This window comes from Epinephelus lanceolatus, chromosome 19, assembly GCF_041903045.1.
Source record: "Epinephelus lanceolatus isolate andai-2023 chromosome 19, ASM4190304v1, whole genome shotgun sequence".
NCBI lineage: Eukaryota > Metazoa > Chordata > Actinopteri > Perciformes > Serranidae > Epinephelus > Epinephelus lanceolatus.
Window position 1 is genome coordinate 17,044,638 of NC_135752.1, and position 20,098 is coordinate 17,064,735.

The window sequence follows — 20,098 nt, forward strand, 5'->3', positions numbered from 1 at the left end:
ACAAAAGCAAACTAATTTGCTTCTTTCAGTCCGCAGCACATGCTTTCTCTCTTTTCTCTTTCTCCAGTTTCCTCAACAGCCTATCTTGGAAGAGCCATGAGCCTATCTTGGAAGATTTATGAATATGTTAGAATAGCCTGAGCCAACAGTTTTCAAAGTGGTGAAGTGAAAATAAATTAAACTGGCCCTGTAGGCAAGTCGTGCGGAGAGTGATGAATTAGATACTCATTGCTCTGTCGCTCGATGCCTGTCCCTCTTTTCAAGTGAAAACGCTGCAAACATTATGGAGAAGACAAACAAACATACAAATCAATTAAGTTGTTTTTGATGACAGACTTGTTGAAAAATTGATGTGGAGACTAAAGTATATCAGTAAACACAATGTCCTTGGTTACCAGAGAATAATTTACTGAAGAAAAATCTTTGGTGCAAAACATGGAGAGCAAATGTTGGATGAGCACAACAATAAACACACAGAAAGGCATTTTCAGCATGTTCCCTTTCACTCTGTTACACTCTCTCGTCCTCCGCATCTTTCTCTTGACTCAGACTGTTTATCTTGTTCTTTCTGAAACCTGGACACACCACGAAAAATATTTAATGATTTGATAATACTGACTGTACAGTTAAAGTTATTTTGACTTCGAAATCACAGTGTAACTTGGGCCGTATCCCATATCACAGTAGCGATCTGAGGTAATGACCCAGCCATTGGACAGACCCATGCATCGGACCGAGGCAGCCGTGTGCATTATGAAAACATGCACACTTTTTCCCAGAGAACTGATAATGCAGGATCATTTCCATCAGGATGGATGGCTGCACACATTTTTTTTCACATCTCTCGAACATTCTGAAAACCCAGTACCTGATGAAATCTTTCCATGTTGACCTGGAGGTCAGCTTTCAATTGGAAATGGTCAATCAAGAGTGAGTTTCCATTTGGGGCAGCATGACCATAAATCTCCCCCCCCCCAACTCACTCCAGCCAGCTGCAGGCTGCCATTTCAGCAAGAGCCATGGTTTTCCACTCAGTCTTTTTTCTCTCTGACAGACTGTTTCATCAGTTGATCGAGGGTTTCTTTACTTTATTCTTCTTTTGAATTTAGAGGGGCCCTTTTCAGTATTGAACTGTTTATATAAACACTTTGTGTAGCACATTATTTGAAATTGTTGGTTTGAATGTTTGCACAAAGGCATTATATTTTAATAAACGTTATTATAAGTAATAATACCTTATATTATTTTGAGGTCATTATTAAAAATACAACATTTTTTACCAGTAAATAAATACAGTAACACTTTACTTGAAGGCATCTACATAAGAGTGACAGGACATTGACATAACTATGACATGACACGATCATGAACTTGTCATAAACATTATGTACATGTCATAAACATTCATGACTGCTGTCATTAAGTGTCATTCGTTTTTTGTAATGACAACTTGACATTGTTTGGGTTGTCTTGATTATGACAACTTGACATTAATCAAAGTGACATTACCAGAAGATGTCTTTGTCATGACAAGTTGACATTAAATTTGTTCGGGATGTCCTTATTATGACAACTTGACATTAACCAGGATGACATTACCAGAAGATGTCTTTGTCATAACAACTTGACATTAAGAAGAAATGCACCTTGGTGTTTATGACAAGTTGACATAATGATTATTATTGTCATGACAAAGACGTATTCTGGTAATGTCATCCTGGTTAATGTCAAGTTGTCATAAGGACACCCCAAACTTGTCATGACAAAGACAACTTCTGGTAATGTCATTTTGATTAATGTCAAGTTGTCATCATCAAGACAACCCAAACAATGTCAACTTGTCATTACAAAGACCGAATGACACTTAATGACAGCAGTCATGAACGTTTATGACATGTACGTTATGTTTATGACAAGTTCATGACAGTGTCATGTCATAGTTATGACAGTGTCATGTCACCCTTATGTAGATAACTTCAAGTAAAGTGATACCATAAATACTACATAGTGGACTCACAAACAGTGATGTTGCTGGGTATGGGTCCTGCATCCCTACTGCATTAATAGCTGAAAGGACGCAGTGAATTCACCACCAATGCGTGCGGATATACTTTCCCAATAACGTCACATTATGAGCAACATTTCCAAATTGAAATCTTAGAAACAATGGCTTTACTTATTTTGAAAGTATTTCTCGTGCCACAGAAACCACTGAGAGTGAAACTTGTGTTTTGGATGTTGTTATGTCGGTGATGTGTCTGTGTTTTTGTTCCGGGGCCCTGCACAGATCTGACACCTGCCCAGACACCTGCCCACCCACCGTCATCCCCAGCTCTCTGAAGTTCTGTGCGCCAAGGCAACAGTGTCGGTGGCAACCTTATATTTTTAGTTTCATTCAGTGTATCTGTATGATGAATGTGTAGGATGTTACTACAAACATCCCTGTGATATATCAATCTTGATCATGATGGCTGCCCACTATTAAATGCCCACGATCAACTGGGATATTGATGTTTACAATGTGAGCTCCACTCATAGAAAACTCTACTGCATATCAAATCAAGCGCTCCCTAAACTAAACAGCCAGCCTCCACTTTTGGAGATCCATTGTTTGGAATAACCCGTCCTCATCCAGCGTCAACTCAGACATCCATAACAGCAACACTGTACAGCACATCAATGTATCCATCCAGCTCCCAAAGACACACTGAAATAACCAATGCAACTACATTCAGCCAAAGATATTTCAATCAGGAGAGACAGAAGAAAACAAAATATGAGTGAACAAATTAACAGATGATTTGTGCTGATTACATTTAACTGAAGTCTTTGGCACTTGGACACCAGAGGGAGATATTTGTGTGATCAAGGAACATCTGAGTGGGAGCAGGATAAATCCCTTCATGCAGTCCAGACACTGGTGGTGGTGGTGGCTGATGACTCTGAGGGGGATGAGGGTGATGAATCCGCGGTGATGGCTGATGACCCTGAGGCAGATGAGGCTGATGAATCCGTAAAGACTGAGTTTTGATGGGGAGGTGAAAGGCAGGCATAACTGCAGCAAGAAAGAACTACGGCAGCGAAAGAACCATATTTAGAATGAGGAGCGTTTAGCTGTGCTATTGGTTGATTGTGAATCAGCTGATGACTCCGTTCACCTACCCAGACTATCAGTACATTTACATGGACAGTTTAATTCCACTTTTAATTGGAATGAAAGGCCATTCTGATTAAAAGTGGTCATGTAAACGGTCATTCTGATTGAAAAATGGTTATTCCGACTGAAAATTAAATGCGATTAAAGGGGATGGTTTATTCCGTTTGTCATTCCGAATGAAAGAATCTTGTGTGCATGTATACACTCATTCCTCTTTAAGTTCATTCCGGTCTTTCTGCGCATGCTCGTTTCCTTGCCCTTCTGGCGCGATGACGTATATAGCGTGCATAGCAATGGGCTGCATAGCAACGGACTGAGATAGAGCAGTCGGACTCGTTGCACTCACCAGTTTCCATTCACCACAGCACGGTCTTCTACCTTCCTTCTCCTCCTCAACAGACGAAGCATTAGCAGAACAAGGTTGTTGTCGTACTGCTGCTTCAACAATATAAGCAAAACACGTCTGGAAAAGGCACTAAGAATGGCGGCGTCAAGGATCTTGTTATCCGGAGCGAGGACTACAGTGTTTTCTTCCGGTAAATGTAAACACGTAACATCCACCCCACCCCCTATCCAATCAGAAACCTTCCCTGCCCCAAACTTTGCGCGGACCTGAATAAAGATGATTAAACTGATCTCCTGTGTAAACCCTCATTCGGAATGAATATTTCCCATGTAAACTACCTGGAAAAACTTTAATTCCCAATGATTTCATTCAGATTTATTTCATTCTGAATGAGAAGCCATCATGTAACCGTAGCCAATGACACCTAGAGATAGTGAGTGAGTAGGTGTGCAAGGAGTGAATGGCAGGGTGAGAATGAAATCTTACAGCCTGAGCATGAACTATATTTTCTTCCTGACTGAACATTCGCGAGAGCTTAATGAGTCCAATCAACAGTTTCATTTGGTTGCAATCCTTGACAGCATATTAATTTTTAGTTACCTGATATTTGCTTCGAGTAGAAACACTGAATTTATATAAAGAGCTACCTTATTTTAAGTCTTATTTTAATGCAAGGATTTATACATGAGCAGGAATGTAGCACAACATGGAAGTGAAAGCAATGTTCTGTTTATTTAAATTTGACCATGCATTCCATTATTTTGTGCCATAAACCATTGAATGACCATGATCAATAATTGTGATGTCAGTCATTATTGATTAAAAATGCACTGTAAAAAGAAACTATTTGTTTTAACCTAAAAAAAAAAGTCAGTGTCCAAGCGGCCTTACATTTTTAAATTGACTGAATTTGAGAAGACATGTTGAATCATCACCAAATTACCTCAACTTGTCTTCTCCAATTTTAAGGCAGCCTGGACACTAGCTATTTTAAGTTAAAACAAAGAGTTTATATTTAAAATGTGAACTTATCATCTTGGCTATAATTAAGCACCCCTAGGACCCACTTAATTTGCCTTGGACCCACCCCAATGACCACCTGTGGGTCCAGGGGATTCTCCACAACCTACCAACATCACTGTGCAATGTATTCAGATTTAAGAAACAGTTAAAAATCATGATGTGTTTTAGTCTTAAACAGACAGTTTTAATAATATGTTACCACACACACCTCTTAAAATCATATTAAGTCATGTTAATTATTCTTTTTTAGCCTCACAGTTTGACCTTATTTATTAGTGCTCTTATTTTTTTTATTTATTCGATTTATTTATTCAATTTGAGGCCTTTATTTATATTTACATATTGCACTGAAGCACATTAATTGATTGCTGGCATGCGTGAAACACTTTCGTTTTTATGTGGAGCATAACAATGACAAAGAAATCTGAATCTAAAGGGTTGGGTATTTAAATAATAAAATACACAGCCTACAAACTATCTAGCTTGTGTAATTTGGCTCTTAATTTTGGGTGACAGTACAACAGTAAGTTAATGAATCAGCATTCTTTATTTTGTCTTTTTTTTGTTTTGTAGCAAAGCGTACAGCGAATATGTGCCTCCCAACACAAACACATCCACATTATTTCTGTTTTAAGGGATGTTTGATCTAATTTCTGGGATGAATCTTGGCTTTTGATCTGTGACATGTATACAGCACATCTTGACACTTTGAGGGCAGTTGTATCTTTTACAGCTGAAATGGAAATGTCAGAGCTTGTCATACGTCTCTCCTCCCCCTCTCCGGGGTTCTTGTAAAACATGTGATTTCTGCACAAGCCCGCAACGGGTGTGCACTTGCGCTCGCGCATGAGTCGACGCTTGCCTGTGTGCGTGCGTGCACCTGAAAGTGTGACACTAGTACGACATCTCACCAGCCGAGGCCCTCGTGCTACTGCTGTGCGGGGACACATGGCAGCACATGACGGAACAGCTTGAACAGTGCGACTGAAGTGCATGAGCAGCCAAAAGCAACCACATTACATTTTTTGAAGGCAGCTGGTATGCGGCGTGTTCCGAGATTATTTTGTTAATTCAAAACAAAATAACTGCATTCAAATTACAACACTTTGAGGGCGTCGCTCCTAAAATAATAAATTGCAATAAATCCAAAATTGCACTCGCCCTACTGTGATCGTGCACACAGGGAAAGTAGATGAAAAGTAATCACTAACTTACTTTACTCTGACTCAACTTGTGTGTCTGTGTCCAGTGTGCAGCACAACTGGCAAAAACTCAGCACCATGGAGAGCTCATCTACCTCTCCAGACTGCCTGCCCTCCTCAATCCAGCAATTGCTCCAACATGCAATTTCAGCAATTCCTTCTTTTCAGGAGGCAGGAGCAGCAAGCCCTGAATGCCAGGACCATTTTTATATGTAATTTATGCTTTTACAGTGATTACTGCACCTGCATCCTTGCTTGCTTTTTGTGTGAACAATATGAATAAGTGGGTTTCTTCAAAGCTAACGCTATATAGAGGTATTGTGCAGAGCACATTGTGTTTCGCAAGTCTCTCTGTTCCACACAGATAGAGCGGAGTGTATCACATATGCATATGCAGGCTCTTGTATGTTACTATGTTCTAGGAAATGGGATTTGCCACTTCTCTGTTGTTTTGCTGTTCCAAAATATATGCACACCTAAATATTAATGTACCATAAAAATCCCCAAAAACCCTAACAGAGCACTCAGGGATGAAAAAAACAAACATTCTTTGTTCTTGTACTTACACTGTGGACATGTTTGGGATGGAAATATTGATAAAACTGCCCTAAACAATTATCCCCACATACAAATACTTAAGATTTTACAACACAAATTGAGTCGGCAGTCCTGTTTGAAAACACAGGCTGCTGCCTTTGAGTGAGCCGAGAACACTTATGATAATCTACGATAATCTACTCAGCACAGACACAGCAACACATTATCCATTTGAATGCTAAGTACACCTCATTCAGAAGTTTAAAAAATGCTAACATATTCCAAGAGCTGAGAATAGCTCCAGTGGAACATGTTATCCTCTGTCAGGCCCAACACACACGCTGTCAGAGACCTAAAGCGCTTTACTTAAAGAAATGAAAAGTGGATAAATAGCTACTTTAGCTGCACCTTTTTACCTCCGAGTCGTGGAAGAGGAGCTCTCGTGTGAAATGGGCCAACGCAGCAAATCTTAAAGCTATGTGCCCCTTCTGTTTTAAGTATCTAGGGATCAGCAAGGGTGCAATGGGCAGGCCTGGACTGCAGAGAAACAGGCAATCTTCCAGTTCAGAGGTCTTTGGTTTTGTATCATGGCTGCAACGATAACCTCCAATGGTAATTTAATGCCCCCATTCAAGTAATGCACTTTATTGCACCAGTGGATTAAGTAATGATTATTTTGCGAAATTGCGGCCACACAATGGTCAATTAATCTTTAATGAAACTGTAACTTATGAGGCGGAGCGTGGCATTGCAATAAGCAGGCAACTGCTTGCCAAGGCAGTTACAAGGCTCAATTGCGGCCTACACTCCCCATCTATCCCCATGTAAAAATAGAGCACTCCAGAAAGAGACATAATGAAAAGGCAAAGTCACAGTTGCAGAGTCTCCGTTTTTTAGCATTCATGGAATGTTTAAGGTCCTATATCCTCTGACGTACGTGAAGGAAATATATCAGCCGGTGATGTATGCGGTGAGATTAACTGCCATTTTGAGGTGCTATTTATTTAGAGCAAGCCAGGCATAGGGGTTGCAGGGAATTATGTGCACTGACAGAGCATGAAGTTGGAGGTTATCAAATGGCTGCACGGGAATTCCAATATGCACCTATTCATTTCATCAGCAGCTCTTTAATGACGGCAAGTGTAACTCCCCGCCCCAATATCGAGTGTTTTTCCTCCAAAATACCTGCATCAGAGCCGTATAAACTGTAGCTTTATAGCCCAATCATTCTCAATGTGTTCACATGTTACTGCACTAACACAGCAAAGCCAGGGAAGTCACAAAGATAAATGTTTTTCCTGTGATTAGTTTCTCATTTCATTTTTTTGGCCCGAGGGCTCCAGTTCTCTCACCCATTCCCCACTGCACTAACAAATGTTGATGGATGTACTTCTATTGCATGACATCATTTCTACAGTGGGAGGACGAGACATCAGATTTCCAATACTGGAGTACGTGCTCGGTGGGAGAAGGTAGAGGAGAGCGGAAGAGGTGAAGAAACAGGATTGAGGAGAGTGATTGATGGAGTGAATGAGAGCCAACGGATGATGGGGGGGGGGGGTGGAGTCAAGGGGGCATGTGCATGAGTGTGGCAGGAGTAAGAGTGAGTGTAATGAAGTAAGACAGAAGAGATGTGTACAGAGACGGAGTACGGGGTAGGGAGACAGAGACGTGGAAAAAGACGGGACAGAAACACTGAGAGGGAAAGAGAGTGGAAAGCAATAGATCGCCAGACTGATAGCGCTGAGCTGAATGTCAGCATCCCGGACGATTCCTCCTGCAATCTCCCGGTACCAACACAATGATATCAGAAGAAGAAACGTGCCTATATGTGTGTGTGTGTGTGTGTGTTTGTGTGTTGATGGTAGGGTCGGGGGGTATGAGGTATGGTTAGACAGAAGAGGGAGAGAGGGAGGGCTGAGGCACTCGGTGTTATTGTGCACCCGGCCGCTGGCACCAGCACTGTCAGTAAGCAGCGTTGATCCGTGAACTTGCCATCTGGATTCTCCCACAAATCACATTAAAGTTTCAAGCCCAGGAATACATCAAGCTAAATGAATATTGGATCCAGGGGCCACAGACAGGCCTGATGGAGAAAAAGCCCTGTGCAACCCAACTCTTTTGTGGTCAGACATGATCCATCCATCCCCTTTACTCCCTCCCTCCATCCCTCCCTCCTTCTGTTCCCTTCCTCACTGATGGGCAGTGGTTCGGTGAGGTGTAGAGGAGAGGGGAGATGTCCAAAAAGAGGTACATAAAAAATGGGTATAAAGAGTAGTTTAAAGTGTTACTGTGCAATCCAGTCGCCAGAAGAAAGCTACAAATACATATATGTGTGTTTCTTGAGACTGTTTCATACTTACATCAGCGTTTCTATAGTGACGTCATATATAAGCTGACTTTGTCTGGAGGCGGAGGGGTTGGTGGAGGAAGTGTTACCTAGGTGAAATTCCTGCCAAGCTGCAGACCACTGTTGGAAACCAACCAATTGTCTTTTGGCCACCCTTCGCACCAGTGTTTGTCACACCAAACCAAGGTGTTTTTTTACCGACACATTGCAGAATTTCCTAGTGGCATTTCCCAGTGGCATTTGAGCCATTGCACCTTGGTGTTTTTGACCGACACATCATGGTGTTTCCCAGTGGCATTTGAGCCACCGAACCTAGGGGTACAGCACCGATTCATCCCTGCTTTTCCAGTCACTTTTGTACGACCCAATGTGGATGTTATTCCCTGATATATTGCAGTGTTTCCCAGCAGTATTTGTGGCACCAAACTTGGGTGTCTTTTACTGACACATCTTGGTGTTTCCCAGCAATGATTCCCAGCAGTGTTTGTGTTTTTTATCAGCACATTGTGATGCTTGCTATAGCATTTCCTAGGGGCATTTCACAGTGGCGTATGAGCCACCAAACCTGGGTTTGTGGCACCAACCCATCCCTGCTTTTCCAGCGGTTATTGTACCACCAAACATTGGGTTTTTTTCACTGACATATTACAACATTTCCTAGCGTTGTTTGTGAGTGACAGAACCTGAGAGTCTTTTACCAAACCTGGGTCTTTTTAATGTCACATTGTGGCATTTCCCAGTAGCGTTTGTGGCACCGGACCTAGGTGTTTTTTGATGTCACATTGCAGCATTTCCCAGTGACATTTTCCCTTGGTGTTTGAGCCATCGAACCTTGGTGTTTTTGACCGACACATCATGGTGTTTCCCAGTGGCATTTGAGCCACCAAACCTGGGGGTACAGCACCGATTCCTCCCTGCTTTTCCAGTCACTTTTGTACGACCCAATGTGGATGTTATTCCCCAATATATTGCAGTGTTTCCCAGCAGTATTTGTGGCACCAAACCTGAGTGTCTTTTACTGTCACAATGCAGCATTTCCCAATAGTGATTCCCAGCAGCATTGTTGGTACCAAACCTGGGTGTCTTTTACTGTCACATTGTGACGTGTCCCAGTGGCATTTCCAAGGGGCATTTCCCAGTGGCATTTGAGCCACCAAACCTACGTTTATGTCACGACCCCTTCCTGCTTTTCCAGTGGCTTTTGTACCACCAAACATGGGTGTTTTTCACCAACATATTACAGCATTTCCCAGCAGTGTTTGTGTCACAGAATCTGGGTGTTTTTTAACAAACCTGGGTCTTTTTAGCATCACATTGTGGCATTCCCAGTGGCGTTTGTGGCACCAAACCTAGGTGTCTTTTTACCAACACATTACAGCATTTCCCAGTGGCATTTCCCATTGTGTTTGAGCCATTGAACCTCTGTTTTTTAACTGACACGTCATGGTGTTTCCCAATGGCATTTGAGCTACTAATAGAACTGACTACTCCTTGCTTTTCCAGCAGATTTTGTACGACCAAATGTGGATGTTATTCACCGACACATTGCAGTGCTTCCTAGCGACATTTGTGGCACCAAGCCTGGGTGCCTTTTAGGGTCACATTGCCGTGTTTCCTAGCAGTGATTCCCAGCAGCATTTGTGGTACCAAACCTGGGTGTTTTTTACTGACACATTGTGATGTTTCCCAATGGTATTTCCCAGTGGCGTTTGAGCCACCAAACCTCAGTTTATGGCAGCAACCACTCCCTGCCTCTCCAGCGGCTTTTGTACCACCGAATGTGGGTGTTTTTCACTGACATACTGCAGCATGTCCCAGTGGCGTTCGTGGCACTGAATCTGTGTGTCTTTTACATGCTTCCCAGCAGCAATTGAGCCGTTTAACCTAGCGTTTTTTTTTCACTAATGCATCATGCCGTTTCCCAGCAGTGCTTGAACCAGTGAACCTGGGTGTATTCCCTAATGCATCCCTGCTTTCCAGTGGCTTTTGTGCCACTGAAGATAGGTGTTTCAAGCCAAACTATGATCTTTGTCTAACCGTATCAAGTGATTCTTGTGCCTAAACCCAACCACACCTTCACCACAGCATTTTTGAGAAACCTAAATTGTCAGTGTAGCAGCTACAAAATCCTGTTACAAATCTAACATATTCATGGTTTGCAGAAATGTTCAGTGCCAACATTTTTTTCTGGTGACTGGGTTGTTTTGTGCTGAATAAAAGGAGAGCTAACAATTTTGCTCCGTGGCGTGCTGAACTAAAATCATGATTATATACAATCTGACCTTACCTGTTTGTGACAATAACTGAAACATCGCTGCAAGAATTACCTAAACATAGTATGTCTCACTGTTTTTCAAAAGCTGTTACCATGACGATGGATGTTAAGCGGTCCTATGTTTCAGAGTCAAGTCTTGGCACATATTAAGACCTTCATTTGCTTCAAAATCACCCACAGTTTTCATTTCTGCATATGCTATGGCAGAAAATAAGGAGCATTAATTGCCACATGCATATGCATCATAAGAGATACTGTTTGACTCTACGAGAACACCCTGAAAATGATTCATGCATACAGTATAAGCTTACTCCCCTTTCATTTCCTCTATATTATGTTGATTTTACATAAATGGATTCCCTATTTTCACCCAAAGGTAAAAAACAATATGTGAGCGTAACATATAATGCAATCATTCATCATTCAATAACATGTTATGTTCTGGTTCCTGGTTGCATATTTTCTGCTGAAGCACTGTTTGTGCCCAAGTAAAACCTATTAAGAAAATATTGCCTCACCAAGATGCTGTTTCATACGAGAAGAAAAAAAGTCTATTTAGTTCTTTTCCAATCCAGTGGCTTGTAGAGCTAGGGATTTATTTTCCCCAGGTCTGGACTGGAGACAAAGGCTGTACTGTTAGCTGCTCAAGCTTCAATTCTATGAGATCCCCAGGGTGAGATATGGATTGGCTCGGATTCCGAAAATTATAAATACCTTGTCAGTTGTGAGAGTGAAGAGGTGCTTTCAGCTTCAGCCACAAATTGGCCTCTAGATTACAAATTCAGATATTGCCGTTAGCATATAATTAGCAGAATGCTGCAAAACTGGGTGTATAAACCACAAGCAAATAGAAATGGGGACACTTATTGCACACAGTGAAGCTCATGATGGAAAACGCTCACAAAAGGGAAACAATTTCCATGCTGATTAAACCAGCACAGCAGAAGCAGGCAGGCATCAATCACTGTTACACACTGTCACATCATGAGTGACCCACCACAGAACATGCAGCTCAAGTCGAACACTGTCGAGATTTGAAGCACATCCTTCAAAACAAACGTATGCTTAGAACACAAAGCAATCCTGGGAGGGCAGTCAGCCATTACAACAACACTTTCCCCATTCTGGTAACTTATTTCTCACATATGTGTTTCCTGTATCTGTGAGGCGACACCATATAGTATGGAAATCATGCGCTGACAGTAATACTGACCCTCTTCTTTTTTTATTTCAGTCCGTACTTCAAACGCAGGCACACACTTAATTACAAAAAAGATGAAAACATTATTCATGTCACTCAGCTCTTTCTGCTTTTCAGATGATTTTTTATCAGATCTTGTCTTGAGCTTTTGTTATATAAAAAAAGGAGTTTATTGTTCAGTGCACTCACGATATAAAATGTCTGAAGGCTGCACATTTCTGGTGTCTTTTTTGTCCTATTGCTTCACCAATTTCCAACGTGAAGAAAACTGAACAAGGACTTTAATTTGTTTTTTCCTTGTCATAACAGAAAATAGAGCATTTTCAAACACATTCTATTTGACTAAAAACCTGTTTTTGTGTTTCAGGTCTTCAGGTCATTTTCCCAGAATACCTGCAGGAGAAATTTGTCCAGTCAGCCCTGAGCTACATTATGTGTAATGGAGAGGGGGAGTACATGTGCAGCAACAACCAGTGCATCTGTCAGTGCGCCGAGGAGTATCCCCAATGCAACTGTCCCATTACTGACATCCAGATCATGGAGAACACCCTGTTGGGGATGTCTGAGTCCTGGGCATCCTCTTATAAGGACTTTGAGAACTCTGGTAAGATATCAAGTACCTCCAGCTTGTCATTGCAGTTATCTATCTATCTATCAATCTATCTTTTCTTTTTCTTTCTTCGTAATGTAAGAATCCCTGGCATGTTTAGCAATCCTAATTCCGAAGTGCATATCACTAATTGGCACACTTAAAAAGCTCAGGTGATTATGGTAATCTCATAATCTGGCAAATTTCTTTTTGCTCAAAGATCATTTAAAAACACATTTTATAATTTGGCAGCTTTGTGTTTCCTTGCTCATTGCCAAATCTACATAATTAATAGGAAATTAAAGGGTTTTTTTAAATATTTGCTGCAGAAAGTAGTATAAAACTTTCATAGTGCTACAAAAGGGAAACGTTCATGGACGGACAGACTATGCAACTTTTTTATTCCAACACCAAACACTGGTGATTGGCTCCGATGATAAACATTAATTCCACGGTGATCTTTCCTCAACCACGACCAAGTGTTTCACATGCGGGCAGTAGTTTGGAAAACACTCATAAAGGCCATTTATGTAATGCACTGACAAATAACCTCATTTATTACTTTGTTATTTTACACAGAATGAATAACAGCCAAAAAAGACAACTCTCAAATGTCAAATGCTTGACCGTCATGGCGAGTAATATTCCCTCCCATATGAATTCCTCCAGTTTCTTTGAATGCAAATGCAGACTCAAAGGGGGGCAGTAGAATATTAGACACAGTTGGGAAAAAAGCCCAGCAAGAGCCCAGATGTTACATGGCAAGTCACCATGTTTATACATTATTGATATGATATAAAAGTGTCCCAATAAAACCTGCCAGCAACAGATAAATATATTTATGCACCGTGGAAGAAAGTTAATGTGACACGTGGAGGTTGCTGAGTGCAGTACGTCTGTGAAGAGGTGTTCAAAAGTAAGAGGCCAAAAAAGATATGTGTAAATGTATAAGCTGCCCTGACAACAAAATGCAAATCACGCACAGAGGCACTTAACCAAAAGAAGAAATAAATTAATCTACAACTTTCTCGTGATGAGAGGGCCTGTGTGGTACATTCGTCTAATCTTTATCACTTTGTCTGTGGTTTAAAAAATAGACAATTACTGTCCAATGATAATAAACTGAACATTCAAAATGGTTACAGTTTGACTGTCAAGCAAGTAAATTACCCAAATTAAACAGAGTGTAATCACTACAGAGGGAGCAGGATCAGGAGTTTAGCATTCAGGCAACGTGCTGTAATTACACCAAAGTTGGGGTGTGTCAGTAATAGCAGTTCAGTATGTTAGCAAAGAAAGCATTGATATTAGTCTCGCTCACCAGACCTTTCTCAAGAAAGGAAAGGTCTGGCTGGGCTGACTCTCACTTTGAGATTGGAGAAAAAAACGCCCTGGCTGCTTGTATTTCTTTCAACCAATCACAATCGTTCTGGGCGGTGCCACAGCAACGGTGTGCTTGCAAAAATATTGAAACAGGTTTTGGTGTAATACACCCACAAAAATATCGCCTACAGGACGCGAACCATGGCAGAAAAATGGCTACATCCCCGCAAGATCAAACACCGCAAAAGTTACTAAAGGACGTGTTGAAAACGGTTGAAAACTGCTACACAACCGGAGGTGGTAGGGCGGGACTTCAGCGGGTGGCTCGTTCCGCCCAATGAGAGGCTGATCTATGCAGCGAACTTCTGCCCACTCAGACTACATTGATATGAACCACTCACGCAGGATAAAAAACCTTCCTGACACCAGTTATGATTGGGTAGGTATCCACTATTGCCAAATTAAAATGGTAAGCAAATGAGATATATCTTATCAAGTCACTTTTCATGTGCTCATAGCACTTGTGGACAGTGCCTCCTCTGCAAGGACTCCAGTTTCCTCTTGGGAGGAATGTTTTTGCCTTTTAAAAGGGAGGAAAAGGGGTAATTGGATTTGTCATGACTGATATCAACATCTACCTCTCCCACAGATAACGTATTTGCCAACACTGTTGCACTTGTGCAGTGCGCATCCGGCCAAATTATCACATCAGCCAGACATTCTACATGTACGGTGTCTTGTCCCGCTCTGTGCTATTGACTTGCATTGATAGGAAATAACGTGTAGGTTCGGACTACATTCGATCCTATATCTACTACAAGAGTAAAGCTGGTGCAGCAGAAATGTCAGTAGCAGCTATTAGATAACTATGATAGACGGATAAAATGAAATGTGTGATTATATGTCCGGGCTCCAATAAATTGAGATGAAATGGCACAAGAGGTAAAGTGGGGTTACATTGTGAGAGCTGTCATTTCTAGATAAGGTGCTGGGTGACCCGAGATAAGAGTCATTCGAGGGACTGTGGACTCTTTATATGCTGTGTCAAGGAAGGGATGTTTGATGGCTTTGAAGCCTGTGTGAAAGGACTTGGCAACTGTTAAACTGGCATGAAAGGATGATGTTTTTTTTTTGTGAGGCAAATCAGACAATTTTGAATACTGGATGCTGGACACACCCATCTTTAGCTAGGGAGGTACCTGACATCTCTGAAAACTGGGTGGAGGAATATGGCAGGTTTGAAACAGGGGAGGAGAAGGAATCTGGCTTCTTTGAAGAAAAAGGGGAAGGGAGCTCTGACATGCCTGGGAGGAGAGTGGAGGAAGTTCTGACATTTCTCAGGCTGTGTCTGAAAAACAGAGATCTCAACTCTGTGGTTAGAGCTGTTAGACTGTCTCGAAAAGGTCTGTAGGAGAGTACTGGCTTACTGCACAGGCCTTTTCAGGTCTTGAATATGAGGATCTTTTGTTTTAACTGTTTGGGTGTGGAGAGGCTGTGGGATTTGTGTGTTACCTCTTTATCCCAGAACAATGATCAGAATAAAAGTTGGCATTGTACATTTCTGCAAACCACAGATGTGTATCATTATTGTGTAATGGAATTACCGCCTGAATTTATTTACAGTTATATATAAAAAACAGATGCTAAATTAAGTAGAGATAGTTAATTTGAATATAGCACATACAGTTGATATTCATTTAGGTATGATGTTAGTGTCAAATTAGCGACATTAGACATAATTGGGCATCTTACTATATAATGACGAAAACTCTGTCTGTGTGTGTGTCTGTGTGTCTGTTCCACGTTTTTCTCCTCACTGACTTGGTCAATCCTTGTGAAATTTGGCACAGTGGTAGAGGGTGATGGGAGGATGCGAATGAAGCAATATTAAATTGGCCAAAGGGGGGCGCTATAGCAACCGATTGAAATTGCAAACTTTGAATGGATATATCTCATGCCCCGTATGTCATAGAGACATGAAACTTTGCACAGAGATGCCTCTCCTCACGAGGAACGAATTTGCCACAATCACCCATAACTTGCAGTTATATAGATTTTCTGCCATTTTGAATTTTTTGAAAAACACTTCAAATCGATCTCTTCCTAGGAAGTTTGACCGATCCGCATGAAACTCAGTGAACATAATCTAGGGACCAATATCTAAAGTTCCCTCTTGGCAAAAGTTGGAAAACTTACTAAAACTGAGCTTCTATAAGGCAATGAATATTGCGGAGGGCGTGGCTCATCACATAAAGGTGTATAACGTCTCAAGGGTTTCACTGATCACCACGCAACTTTGTAGGCATATGACCACACATAATCTGAGGGGACCCCTCCATTATTGACCCCATCAAACAAAATGGGGGCGCTAGAGAGCTAATTTCTTATCTAGGCCTAACCGCCATATCGATTTTTACTAAACTTGGTAGATATGTAGAACAGGACACCTCAAGGTGACTGGAGAAATTTAACTCTAATTGGCAACTGGGTGGCGCTATAACAACAGAAAAATGCTTAAAAATGGCTAAAATGCAACCGATCGTTGTGGCTCCCCCTGTGGCCCAATGTTGTTGTTTTTTTTTTGTTTTTGTTTTTTCTAATTTTTGGTATGACTAAGTCATGGTATGGTATGCTGTACATAATCACGGAAACTGTCAGTGTGTCATTCTGTCAGTCAGTCATTCTGTCTGTCCCATGTTTTTCTACTCACTGACGTGGTCAATCTATGTGAAACTGCACATAGGCATTGAGGATTGGCATAGGTAGAAGGTGACAAAGCTACCAATGGGTATGCACTAGTAATAGTAATTAAACAAATTTTCCAGTCTCAGGTATGTAGATTATTTCATTGATGCTACTATTGTTGAAACAGGGTTTTGAAATTGAATTACAACCTATGTTTCTGTACAATCATTGCTCTTCCATCATCACAGTATTTCAAATACAGCTCAATGCTGCAAAATCACTTTGCTGCACAGTCCCAATGTCTGGTATCCCCTTGTTCGCAAGAGGAAAACAGACACCCTGGTTTGCAGTCCACCAGGTTGCTTCCAGTAGAAAGCTGATGAATCCATTTAGTTCTGCCTAAAAATAAAGGGCAGAAATTGCACTTATATCTCAGCATGCTATTTTTGTTCTGTTTTGCACACAATTCAATGTTGCACACTTACTCCACACATACAGTTGAACATAGTCTATATTTCTGTTTCTGCATATATTTCTAACACAACACCTTTGGTTTCTTTTTTTGTGTGGCAGCGGTGTTGTTTCCTATTTACAGCCACTCACGGTTGTGAAATGTCTCACCTATGTTTCACTGCATCCATGTCAAGATGCTTGTCTTCTATGATATGGGATGATCTTCAGCAATGGAGCATGCTAATCAGCACAGAAAGGTGCTGATTAAAATGCACTCAATAAACCAAATGTCAGATTTACAATCTCATAAGGATACTTATACTTATATACTTCAAAGCATTTAAAGTATATAAGTATACTTCAAAGCATTTGAAGTACTGTATATGCACAGGAATTCAAATTTCTGCGATATTGCACCTAAAAACAATATTATTCATTTGCAGCCATTACTGCCAAATGAAGCGAAAACGTGACAAAATGAAATCTGCAAATAACTTCGACAATTTTCCTCACATGTAGTCTATTTTGATATATCAGCAGTAGAAGCAACCAATAAGCTGGAATGTATTTTCATCTTAGCACAACTTACCTCAAATTTGGACAATATGCCGAGTTTAGCAGCCAAAATCTGCATGCTTTGCCAAGCGAACACTTCTGTTTTCATCAACCGGATGTAGTTCACACTCCAACTGCTAGATGGCAGTGTCCAAAAAACACTCAAAATTAGTGGCACAATGGCTGGATCTGCAGCCAATGTCTTGCTATAACACTGACTTGTGGTTGCACAATCCCCTCTAGAAATGCTGCCGATGTCTAGCTAAAAATCACCTGGTTTCAGGGGTACAGTTGTCGCTGGAAACGCTGCCAGTGTCTCCCTACAAAACATTGCATTTTGGTGGCACAATCATGGCTGGAAATCCCCCAATGTCTTTGCAAAAAAGCTACCAGTTTTGTTATTGCTCTCAAACAGTGATCTGCATTGGTCTGCAGCTTAACAGCCACCTCTCCTAGGTATCACACCACCCACCATTCTCTCCATCTCCTGATGACACAGTGCACTCTGGCACAAACTGGACCATTCTTAAATCCAGAGCGCTGTTGGAATGTTCCGTTCGGTTATCCAGAATACCGCACTCTTAGCATTATGGAGAAATCCAGTATTCCTCTGGGTACCTCCCCAATTTCTGATCAGGTGGACATGATAACATGTAATACAAATAATTCATATTCATCCCTATGACAGGAAATACTGAAGTGTGCCCTGCACATATGAGCATTTTTGATGATCGCCTCCATCCAGTCATTTGATCTTTTTGCGTTTATCCATAGTTGTTTGTTGTTGTTGAGGGGCAGTGGCAGCTGGTTTGTGATAAAACTTAAGTTTTGAGCCATTACTCCTTCTCTTCTGGCTCCCAATAACAGCAAGACGACATTTTAAGACTCGTATGTAGCCTACAGCTCTGTGGTGGCGAGTCGTGTCATTTTCTTCCAGCGACTGGGCTGCTTTATCTAGAACAAATATTGTGTAGCACCAGGGTTTAATACATTAAGTGTATTAGATAGTGTGTTACTTTGCATCATCTAAACTATGACATTATAAAGAAAAAAATGTGAACCCTAGTAGAGGTGGTTATCTCTGTGTTAAACTGCTTTTGCGTCGTCTTCATCTTGATTGCTGACACTGCTTAGGAGAAATTTTTGGGCATTAAATTGTTCACTGTATTATTTATAATGATGTGCTTAAATTTATCTTCAGAGATAATGAGCTACTCTGAGTCATTTGACTCAAAATGTTCTTAATTAGCGCACCAAATATAATATTCCCTGATGTTGTGTATTTGCTGCTGGAGTCTTACTAACATCTTTGTATCTATTGTTGCTAAAAATTGAAGCAAGTGTTGAAAACGAGGGTCAGAGAGCTGGGCTCACGGGTTGTCTGGGGAGGAGACAAGCAAGAATTATCAGAAGCAGTAAGAGGCATAAGTGCAATCATCAACACTGTTGGGAACAAATTTGTTGGGGGCAGTGTTCTTCACTAAGTGTGTGTGGGAGCATAGAGTAAGAGGGTGTTTACTTCACCGAGGGTTTCAATTCTTTGCAAACCCTTGCAACAGAAAAAGGAATGCATCCGCAAAATAAGAGATTGGTGTTCACTCACCATTTCAACAGTAGAAAATTATAACTGACAATCTTCAATTATCCCTTTCACAGTGTACCACAGGTAAAAAATTAAATTTTTGATGAATCGGTCAAGAGGGCTTATTAAACTATCATGGCAAGAGTTTTATGTCCTCACAGTATAAACTGAAACATTTATTTCGACAACACTGATAACTTTTACCTAATTTTACTTTTGTGCTTTGTAACAGTTCACTGGTTAGCCATAATACTAGATTTTGTGAACAGGAAGTGGGCGCCATACTGTTTCTGTGTTGTTAAAATGAAGGCTGAAGGAACTGTGATCAGTGGGTAAAACTAAACAGTGCTGATAAAATATAAACCAAGATTCTGTTCCTGTATTGCCTATTTCCCCCCTTAAAATTGTTTCCAGAAACATATTTTAGTGCACTGTTTAGCTGTACTACAAGATTTTGTGAACAGGAAATGCACGCCATACTGTTTCCTGTGTTGTCGAAATGAAGGCCGAAGGAACTGTGATCACAGGGTAAAACTAAGCAGTGTTGACAAAATATGAAGCAAGATTCTGTTACTGTTTTGCCTATTTGTCGCCTAAAAATGTTTCAAGAAACATATTTTAGTGCACTGTTTGCCTGTAATATGAAAATTTGTGAACAGGAAGTGGGTGCTATACTGTTTCCTGTATTGTTAAAATGAAGGCTGACAGGACTAAGCATTGCTGATAAAATATAAACCAATATTCTGTTACTGTGTTGCCTATTTGTCACCTAAAATGTTTCCAGAAACATATTTTATTGCACTGTTTTGCTGTAATGAAA

At 40.9% G+C, this 20,098-nt stretch overlaps 1 protein-coding gene across 1 annotated transcript in view; it reads left to right on the plus strand.

Annotated features, from left to right (window-relative positions):
• Window positions 1-20,098, plus strand: part of brinp1 (bone morphogenetic protein/retinoic acid inducible neural-specific 1) — a 168,651-nt gene that overhangs the window by 132,887 nt on the left and 15,666 nt on the right. Inside the window, exon 6 of the mRNA XM_033646845.2 lies at window positions 12,459-12,695. Coding sequence (XP_033502736.1) covers window positions 12,459-12,695 — 237 coding nt within the window. The remainder of the gene's footprint in view (window positions 1-12,458; window positions 12,696-20,098) is intronic.